The sequence below is a fragment of the Mandrillus leucophaeus genome, unplaced genomic scaffold, assembly GCF_000951045.1.
Source record: "Mandrillus leucophaeus isolate KB7577 unplaced genomic scaffold, Mleu.le_1.0 Scaffold219, whole genome shotgun sequence".
NCBI lineage: Eukaryota > Metazoa > Chordata > Mammalia > Primates > Cercopithecidae > Mandrillus > Mandrillus leucophaeus.
This window is the reverse complement of record NW_012102243.1, coordinates 637,400-647,661: the sequence shown is the minus strand read 5'-3', so window position 1 is coordinate 647,661 and position 10,262 is coordinate 637,400. Positions and strand designations below refer to the sequence as shown.

The 10,262-nt window shown below is 54.8% G+C and overlaps 1 protein-coding gene across 1 annotated transcript in view; it reads right to left on the bottom strand.

Moving 5' to 3' along the window:
• The window catches only part of CFAP46 (cilia and flagella associated protein 46), a 157,857-nt gene that overhangs the window by 29,030 nt on the left and 118,565 nt on the right, over positions 1-10,262 (bottom strand). The window contains 6 exon segments of the mRNA XM_011980848.1: positions 2,271-2,441; positions 2,890-3,069; positions 3,145-3,279; positions 6,217-6,405; positions 7,168-7,376; positions 7,659-7,692. Of these exon segments, the coding sequence (XP_011836238.1) occupies positions 2,271-2,441; positions 2,890-3,069; positions 3,145-3,279; positions 6,217-6,405; positions 7,168-7,376; positions 7,659-7,692 (918 nt within the window).

Sequence of the window (10,262 nt, the reverse complement as noted above, 5' to 3'; positions counted from 1 at the left end):
GTGTTCCCAGGGCGCCGTGGGGCTCTGGTCTCGGTGGGTGTTCCCAGGGCGCTGTGGGGCTCTGCTCTCAGTGGGTGTTCCCAGGGCGCTGTAAGGCTCTGGTCTCAGTGGGCGTTCCCAGGGCGCCGCAGGGCTCTGGTCTCAGTGGGCGTTCCCAGGGCGCCGTGGGGCTCTGGTCTCGGTGGGTGTTCCCAGGGCGCCGTGGGGCTCTGGTCTCAGTGGGCGTTCCCAGGGCGCCGTGGGGCTCTGGTCTCGGTGGGTGTTCCCAGGGCGCCGTGGGGCTCTGGTCTCGGTGGGTGTTCCCAGGGCGCTGTAAGGCTCTGGTCTCGGTGGGTGGTCCCAGGGCGCCGTGGGGCTGCTCCCAGCTGCAGTACAGTGACCTCTCCCCTCCTGGCTCCAGGCTTGCTCCTTCTCCTCCTCTCAGAGCCTCTGTTGACACCAGTCCCAGCCGATCTCCGAATCGCCCAGTGGCCCCGGGATGGAGAGTGAGGGTTGACTTACTGCAGCAGATGCTCTCAGTGCAAAAATTTTAGTTTAGCAAGTTCTCATTGCTTCCATGGCTGATAACTTTACAAATATGAGGCTCCACCATTCACCGGCCTTTCCCGAGGATGCTCCAGTGGACCTGCTGTGGCCTGTGACGTTCCCCAGCCAGACTGCAGTGAGTCTGTGCCTGGCTGAGAGTCGGTGCAGCTTTTCCGTGAGAATTCCTGCAACAGCAGGGCCTGAGGAGTGGTGACCCCCATCATGGTGACTGACGGCTCCCACGTGCCAAGCCCCAGGCCAGCTCCTGGCCCTGCACACAGTCCTGCATACACACTGGTGTCCTTGGTCCCCAAAGCTCCTATGGGGTGAGCTCTGCCTGGTCTGCAGCCATGGGGGAGGAAGAGCCATGACTCCCATGCCCAGCTTACCCACAGCAGGTGTTCTGGTGCCAGCCTGGCAGCTCACTCCTCACCTGTCCAGTAAGTGCTGCCTGGGGCAGCCCATTTTTTTTTAGATGGGGTCTCACTATGTTGGTCAGACTGGGCGTCAGTGGCTATTCACAGGCACTATCATGGCTCACTGCAGCCTCGAACTCCTGGGCTCAAGTGATTCTCCCGCCTCAGCCTCCTGAGTAGCTGGGACTATAGGTGCATGCCCTCATGCCCAGTTTAGACCACAGGCACGCACCCCTGCACCCAGCTTAGACCACAAGTGCCGCCCACATGCCCAGCTTGGACCACAGGCGCCCCCCACATGCCCAGCTTAGACCACAGGCGCCCCTAACGCCTGGCTTAGCCCATTTTCATTCCTGCTTGCCATGCACACCCTCCTGGACCCAGCTCAGCTCCGGCAGGGCCATGTGCATCAGCGTCTTCCTCCAGACACAGGGCCAGCCTGTGCCACCTTCTCCTGTCCTCGGGCCTGGGCTGGGCCTGCAGGCCTCTTACCTCCGCCCTCCATCCTCTCAGCTTCAGAAGGACAGCAGCTTTCCAGGTTTCAACCTGTGGGTTGAGTCACTGGTTCTCACCCGGGGCTGTGTTGTTCCCACTGGCGATGTCTGCAGACATCTCTGGATGCCACAATGGCAGGGGTGCTCCTGCCACCCAGTGGCGGATGCTGCCCCCATCCCACCCTCACCAGCAAAGCACTGTCTGCCAAACAGCCCTGGACAAGGGGATATTTGGTCAGGTCCACCCCAGCGAGAGGACCAGGGAGGCAGCCACGCAGCCAAAGGAGGGAGGGGCCCCATCAGGCCACACTTGTCTGTTTCCCACAATTCGAGAAATGTCATCAAGTCTTTTTTCTTTAAATACTGCCATTCGCACCTGCTAATCCAAATAAAAGGTGCCATTAGCTGTCCTGTTCTACAGAAAATGTTTCTCAAGATTAAACCCTCAGACCGGACCAAGGTGTAAAATATTTCCTTAAACAGAGGCAGGGAACATGCAGCTCCGATCCACATGAGGCCCTCAGGGCACTGCTGGCCCGTCTGTTGGTCAGCTCTTGGCTGCAGGCCTGGCTGTGCGTTTGTAGTTGTGACCTCGCCAACCTCACCGCACCCACCAGGTGGGCTGTTACTACCCCCACAAGGGCCAGGAGGACACTGAGGCTTGGAGAGGCCGGGCGACCCAGGCGCACATGGCTGGGGGCACGGGGAGGGATGGCTTATGAGCTGGGGGGTGAGCAAGGCTGCCCTCGCTCAGGCGTGGGACTGTGTGGCTGTGGTGTCTGTCCACAGAGCTCCAGAGCCGGGGGCAGGTTCAGTGTCATCCCTGCCCACTTACCTTGGACACGGCAGCCAGCCTCTGCTCCACACTGGCACCCAGGCTGGTGGTGGTCCTGTCCTGGCACCGGAGCCGGTGCTGTAGCTGCAGCAGGGCCGCCAGCTGTGAGCTGCTGGTGTTGGCCGTGGCTGCAAGCAGGACATCCCTCATTGTCTCCGAGGCCGAGCAGCTCTGAAAGGGAGCAGGGGAGGTATGACAGGGGCCCAAGGCCTGGGCGGGGAGGCCTTGCACCCTGCGAAGGGCATGCAGTGGCTGCAGCCTGGGAGCAGGAATGGGCTCCCCCGGGATGCTGGCTCCTCCTAGCACCTGGAGAGTTGCGTGAGGCCACGCTTGTTCCCTCTGTGGGACCTCTGTGAGGTCCGCACAGACAGGGCCCTGCTGGCCTGTGACTGCCAGGTCTCCATGTCTGCCTGATGCAGGGGTTCGGGGATAAGCACACGAATGCGTGTTCTCTCTGAGCCACAAGTTTACGTGGTCGGCAGACTCCCACTGTTTGAGGACCCCGGCCTGTGGCCTGTTTCTCTAACGGCGTCCCCCCAAGGTGAGGGCCCCAGCTGAAGCCCAGGGTCCTCCCTCCTCTGTGAAGGCCTGGCTGGAGGTGCGTGGGGCAAAGACACACCTGAGACAGAGCCAGGAACTGGCAGGTAGTTGCAGCGTCCAGGGTGCCGACGCATTCCACCATCTCCAGGCTGGCGGCTGCTGCGACATCCAGGAGGCCACTGCCAAGGGCCACCTGTAGGCACTGCAGCAGCACCTCTGATGCCTGAGCCAGGTACTGCTGGGCCAGAACCATCCTCCCCTGTGGGGCACAAGGCTCGGGCTCAGGCCGGGCTCCGGGCAGAGGCCACACGAGGCTTGGGAGGGGCAGCCGCACCTTCAGGTCCTCGCCTCTCCTGCCGTGCTCCTCTGGGGCCGCCCTGGAGGCCAGCGGGTCCCTGCTGGACTTTGTGGCACCCTCTTCCTCGACCTCCAGCTCCAGAGACTTGAGGCCGCTCAGCTTGGCGCCCACCTGTGAGACACACAGCAGGTTGGCTGGCACTTCTGCGTTCCTGCTTGGCCAGCGTGGGGAGGGCCCACCCAGGGAGGCTGGGGGGGTCGGGGAGGGCCCACCCAGGGAGGCTGGGGGGGTCGGGCTCCTCAGCAGGGTCCCTGGGTGGCGGGCACTGCAGGCTGCAGCGTGGCCTCTCACTGTCCCAAACCCTCCACCCCTGAGTTGATGCAGGGTGGCCCTGTACCGCGAGCCTGGGTGAGGGGACGTTGCAGCCAGGGTGAGAACGCAGCCCCCCCAAGGAAGCCGGCCTGAGTCACATGGGCCTGGAATCCAACACATTCCCAGGGGACTCCCGTTCCTGTCCTTTGGAAACACCTTTCCTGGAACCAGCCGGCACCGAGGCCGAGACATCCACCAGCCCTCAGGGGCCCCCGGTCTGGCCAGGACACAAGCCCCAACCTGGGGATAGGAAGCCCAGGCAGCCCCTGAAGAACTGGGTTGAGAGGGAGCCCCTGGGTTTTCAGGTCACGAGGTATCGCAGTGCCAAATCTGTGTATGCACCCATTGATTAGGCGTCAAAACAAAGAAAACATTGATAGAAATGGAGTGATGGAGAAGCCCCCGGTTCTAGTAGGCTGCCCAAATGCAGGTGAAAACCAGCAAGCACGCTGGAGGCAGTGCAGCCGTGACCACCTGACCCGCACACGGCCTGGCCCCTTTCACATCGGAACACGTCGTTCAGGCATGTGCAGGACGTTTACCAAAACCAACCAGGCTGGGCCACGTGCAGCCACTGCAGAGTCCCCAGGACCGAGACCACTCAGGGTGTGTTTTCAACAACAACATTCAACTGGACGTCAGTCGTGAAAACAGACCCGTGAGAAACACAGTCACCTTGAAATTAAACAAGATACAATCATCAAGTCAGTCAAAGAAGAAATTGCAATGGAATTTATAAAATGGACTTAGAGAATGAAAACGCTGAAGGAGGAGAAAAGGAAAAGTCAGTGAGGCTGACAGCCAAGGCTGGTCCTTCGAGAAACAGCCTGAAATGTCACCGCCACAGGCACAGAGGGCCGCCGGGGAAAACCAAACTGCAGCGCACCGGTGAGCAGGAGGGGCCCAGCGGAGAAGCCTCCATTCTCAGGTCGTCAGCCGGCTCCAGGAAATGTTTCCTCCCCTTTCCAGACATGAACACGGTGGGCTCCGAGGGAGCCTGCGTGGGTTGTGGGAGGGGTGGGGGCTTATCCAACGCACCCACAGCTGCACAAACAAGAAAGGCTGCGCTTTGTGCTCCTTAAGGACACGCCCGCAGCGGCACAGATAAGGAAGCCACGAGAACAGCAAAAGAGACGAGCACACTTTCTCATCAGAGCGTTCGGATTCAACTGTGAAGACGGCCACCCACTGGGGCCCTCTCCGCTGCAGAGCTTTCTTCCTTCACTTGCTAAACTTTTGCTGCAACCTCCCCGTGTCCACGCCCCTTAATTTTCTGGGTTCTGAGACAATGAACAACGAGCTCAGATAACACCTTAGACAATGCGACCAGCAACCCTAGACCGTGTCAATCCTACGTATCAAAATCTGGGAGACTGAAATGGGGGTTAGAGGAAAAATACAGCCTTGAACACAAGAAAAAAGCCAGAAAAACCTTGATTTAAGCTTTGATTTCAAGACGCTGGACAACAACATAAATCACATCTAAGGACAGCAAAAGGCAGGTACGTCCGGGCCTGGCCTGCATGGGGCGGGGGCCGCGGAAGACCCCTGTGTGCTCCACACGGGACTTGACGTCTGCTCTGCCCGGGCCCCTCCTCGCTGGGGAACCATCAGCAGCGTTCACAGATGAGGACGCCAGCGCCCAGGAGGCCATGCCAACCCTCGCTTTGGTCCACGCCCAGCTGCTACCCGAGCACATCAATGGAGGCTGGTTGCACCGAGAGCCACAACTCCATCCATTCACTTGAGGTACGTCAAGTCCTGTGCTCGGTCCTGAAGACGCAGGACAGACAGCATCTCAGGGCTGATCCAGGGCTGCACAGCACCTGGTGGGGGAATGGCCCTGGGCGTGCAGCCAGGCACACACAGCGTGGTTGCTCTGGTCCCTGAGGGCGTCTTCCTGAGGAGCCGGTGTGTGGGGACAAGCCCAGGTTCTCCGCTGCGGCAGGTGCCTTCCAGGGGAGGAACTGGCATCTGCACAAGTGTTTAGGAAGGTGACTTGAGGCTTTCAGGGCTTACTGGGGCCGTCACCAGGGTCGTGAGGCAGTAAGTCACTCCTGCAGCTGACTCGGCCCTGCCGGGCAGCCTTGCAGCCTTCTGGAGAAGGGTGGGCCCTGGGCTGAGGGTGAAGAAGGTCCCAACTGCCCTTCTCAGAGCCACCTGGGCGCTGAGGCAGCAGCCTCCCTGGGCTGCAGGGGGTAGGGGATGGAGGGGAGTCAAGGCTGCCCAGGGCTTCCCCTGCTGTGCTCTGGCACGGGTGCCACGGTGCCCGGTGCTCAGGCCCACCCTAGGCTGCTCCTGCAGCTTCTGAGCTCCCCAGGTCCCTGCTCCAGGCCCGGCCAGAGCCGCTGCTGCGGGAAACACCAGTTGCATTGTTCCGTGTTCGCCAGTGCAAGGCTGGATTGGGGCAGGCTGTGTGCTGGGGTGGGCTCCATGCTGGTGCGGGTCGACCCACATGCCCGCCTGCCCTCCCTGCCTGTCTGCCGTCCCTGCCTACTCCACAGATGCTGTGGTTCCCTCCCAGGTCTGTTCCGGAAGGCCTGTGTTTCACCAGCCCGATTTCTTCCCTCACACCTGCTTCCTACATTTTTCTCTCTTCCTGGGGCCATGCCCTTCTGCACGGAGGATGACACAATTCGTCTGCTATAATCAGGGGAGTCCTAAACACTTTGCCTGTGTTTTTAGGCACGGGTGACAGGTGTCGGAGCGACTTGGGATAGAAGCAGGAGCACTTACCGAGGGGCCCTCCTCCCAGTAGCAGGCAGGCCGCACAGGGTCGGCTTGCATGGCCAGCAGGTGGAGGGCCCTCCCGGCCAGGCCCAGGAGCCGGGCGCGGATCTGCACACAGCCCACACTCAGCGGCTGCAGGCTCCCCAGCTGCGCCAGTGCCTCGTGTGCCAGAGTCCGCTTCAGCGTGAACCATTGCTTCGAAAAGACAGACATGTTACAGCTGCCACCCCAAGGGCGGCCGCCCCCCCTGCCCAGGGGACCCAGTGAGCCTGCCCCTCGTGTCCTCTGTGGGTGGGGACACTGGGAGCTCTGAGAAACACCCCCGCCCGCAGGGTGCTGCCCGCGCAGGGAGGGTCTCGGGGCTCTGGTGTGGGGTCACAGACGTCTGCTCATATAACCTTAATTCAGCGCTCACTGACAAATCAATTTTAGGCCCGTCTTTGGTTCATTTATACTTATGTAAATTAATTTGAGTCATATTTCATGACGTCTAAGAAAATGTAAAATGGAAGAATGTACATTTCCCTCAAAACATTCTACGTATTCAACTGTTTTGAATATGTCATCAGCTGGACTCCATTCAACCAAAACGGAGTCCACCTCTATTGACTCTTTAATCCACATATGAATTCATTGTTAATATGAATTAATTAGTCAAAGCCAATTCATGAGTCAGGAAGGGCAGCTGCGAGTCATGTAGGAAACGCCGCCGCAATGGAACCTGCATTTTATGAGCCAATTCAGTCCCCTCAAAGGGCGAGACAACGCCCTTCTTCTGCAAGGCCCGGGAGCCCCCCTGCTGCAAGAGGTCCCCGCAGGGAGGGCGCTCAGATTCCCCCAGCCGATCCGCACCGCCAGGCGTGCGGTGATGGAGACGCCTCCTGCTGGAACGGGGCCCCTCAGCTGCACTGTGGCCTGGTGCTCCCTCCACAGGGAATCTGCGACCCCAGCAATTACCAGCCCGATGGAAGTGCAGTCACTGGTGTTCTGCAGATAGTCCGCCAGCAGCTTCTCCAGGGACCCCTGCCCACTCTGCTGCCCGCGGGCCTCCTCCCAGATGAACTGGAGCATGTCCAGAGCCATCTCCACGAGGCTGAGCTTGAGGCGCGCCAGCTTCCTCATTAGCGGCGTGTTGATGTTCTGCAACTGAAGGGCCAGGCGTGCATCTGAAGCACGGAAGCTTCTGGTAAGCCTGACTCTACATCCCCACAGCTTGGACGAGGCATAACTGACATAAGAAACTCAAAATAAACTGCACAGCTCTACAGTGAAAAACTGACACACTTGGATCACGAATACACCCATGAAACCATCACCGCCTTTGAGATCATGCAGTAGCCCTCACCCCCAAATCTCTTCGTGCCCTGTCGTGTCCCTCCCAGTCACCTAGCTGCCTGCTGGCACCCTGCATTCATCTGCATTTTCCAGAACTGTACCTACGCGGAAGCGCACAGCGTGCAGTCTTCTATATGGTTCACTTCCCTCAGCGAAGTCACCGTGAGATCCCCCACGCAGCTGCACGCACGCTGCGTCCCTCACAGCCGGTGTCAGTGCACCATGCGGATGGGCCACACTCTGCTTATCTATTCAAATATTGTATTTCCAGTTCTGGGGCTACGACGAGTAAAGCTGCTGCGAAAACCCATGTGCAAGTGAACACACGGGAGTGGAAAGGCTGGGTCCTGGGTGGGCCTGTGTGTAATTCTTAGGAAACAGCCCAACTGCCCTCTGCAGCAGCTGTGCCACTGGCGCTTAGGGCCCAGGTCTCTCCACACATCTGCTGTGGTTGATCTTTTACATTGTAGCTGTTTTAATAGGTGGGTGGTGGTTTCTTACGATGGTTACAATTTGCGCGTCCCTAGCTGGCTAATGATATTATCTTTGCATGTGCTTATTTACCATCCACATATTTGCTTTGGGGGAGTGTCAGTTAAAATATTTTGCTCATGTTTTACTGGGTTGCTGTTAACTTTGGAGAGTTCTTTATCCATTCTGGATACAATATCTTTATCAGACAGAGGATTTGTAAATGTTTCCTCCCTGTCCGTGGCTTCTTTTCCTTCTCTTCATACTGTCTTTTGAAGAGAGGTCCAAGCTATCACTTTATTACTTTATGGCTCATACTTTAGGTGTCATAAATAAGAAATCTTTGCCAAACCTGAGGTCACACATCTATTTTCCTATGTGTTCTTCTAGAAGCTTCATGGGTTTAGCCCTTATATTTAGGTCTACAATCTATTTGGAGTTAATTTTTACATATGGTGTGAGGCATGAAGTAGGTGGGCTGTTTTGGACGTGGATGATCCTTCCTTTGGCGAGCCGCCTTTGTGTCTTTGGTGAAGGTCACCTTCCTGTGCGTGTGGGGTCCCCGCCTGGATTCGCTGTGTTCCGCATGTCGACTTTTACACGAGAGCCACACCGTCTGGATTCCCGCTCCTCTCTGTACTAGGCCTTAAAATCAGGCGGCGTCAGACCTTCCAATTTCGTTCTTCTTTTTCAAAGCTGTGTTGGCCATGTTAGGTCTTTTGTACTCTCATATGAGTTTTAAAGTCATTTTGTCATTTTCTCCAAAAAAAAGCCTGCAGTGATCTTGATCAGGGGTATAGACGATTTAGGGCGAATCAAGAACTTAACAACACTAAGTCCTCTGATCCACAAACATGGTATGTTTCTTCATCTACTTAGGTATTCCCAGCTATTTCTCACTTATATTTGTAGTTCTCAGAGTACAAGTCTTTACATTTTTGGGACAAATTTCATTTTTAAATGCTGTCATAAAATTGTTTTAAAATTTTTAATATCTGAGTGTTTCCAGCATGTAGAAATACACAACTGATATCTGCACATTGTTCTTATATCCTGCAACCTTACTAAACTCAGTATTAGTAGCTTTATTTTTCGGTGGATTGCATATGACTGTGTATACAGACAATTTTGTTATATGTGAACAAAAACAGTTTCCTTCCTTCCTTTCCAATCTGGATGCTTTCAATTTCCTTTTTTCCTGCCTGACTGCATAGGCCGGAACTCCCACGTCAACACGGAACACGGGTGAGAAGAGGGCACCTCCTCGTCTTCGTCCTTATCGAAAGGAGCATCGGTCTTTCTCCCATAACTGTGACGTTAGCTCTGGCTTTTTCACAGATGTCCTTTATCAGACTGAGGAAGTTTTCCTCTATTGTTTGCTAGGAGGGTTTACCAGGAATGGGTGTTGAATTTTGTCAAACGCTTTTTCTGCATCCACAAAGATGATCATATGGTTTTGTTAGTTTTGAAAATAAATGGTGAAGCAAGTTAATTTTTGAATGTGAAACTATTCTTGGGGTAACCTTGGCTTGGTTATGATGTATTATCCTTTTTAAATACTGTTGGATTTAATTTGCTAACATTTTGTTCACAAGGAATGCTGGTCAGTAGCTTTTTGTTGTTGTTGTTAATATCTTTATCTTGTTTTGGTATCAAGGTAATATTTGCATCATAGAAAAACTGGGACGTATTCTCTCCTCAATTTTCTAGAACAATTTGTGTAGAACTGGTATTATTTTTTCTTAGATACTTGGCAGAATTCACTAGTCAAGCCATCTGGGCTTGACATTTTCTTTGTGAGAATGCTTTTAATTACAAATTAAAAATTTAAAATATATAGGGCTACTCAGGCTTTCTTTTTGAGTGGGCTTTGGTAGTTCATGCTTTCAAGGAATTTTTCCATTTCATCTAAGTTGGCAAATATATTAGCATAAAGTTGTTTGTAATATGATCCCCTTATTATCCTTTCAATATCTGTAGAATCCACGGAGAAATTGCGTCTCTCATTCCTGATATTGGCAATTTATGTCATCTTTTTTTTTCTGATCCGTCCGACTAGAAGTTTTTCAATTTACCGATCTTTTCAAAGAACTAGCTTTGGTTTCATTACTTTCCTCTTTTATTTTTCTGTTTTCTATTTCACTGATTGATTGCCACTCTGATCTTTACTTTTTATTCCTCTGCTTATTTGGGAACTGAGTTTGCTCTCTTCATACTTTTGTAAGTTGCAGGCTGAAGTAATTGAT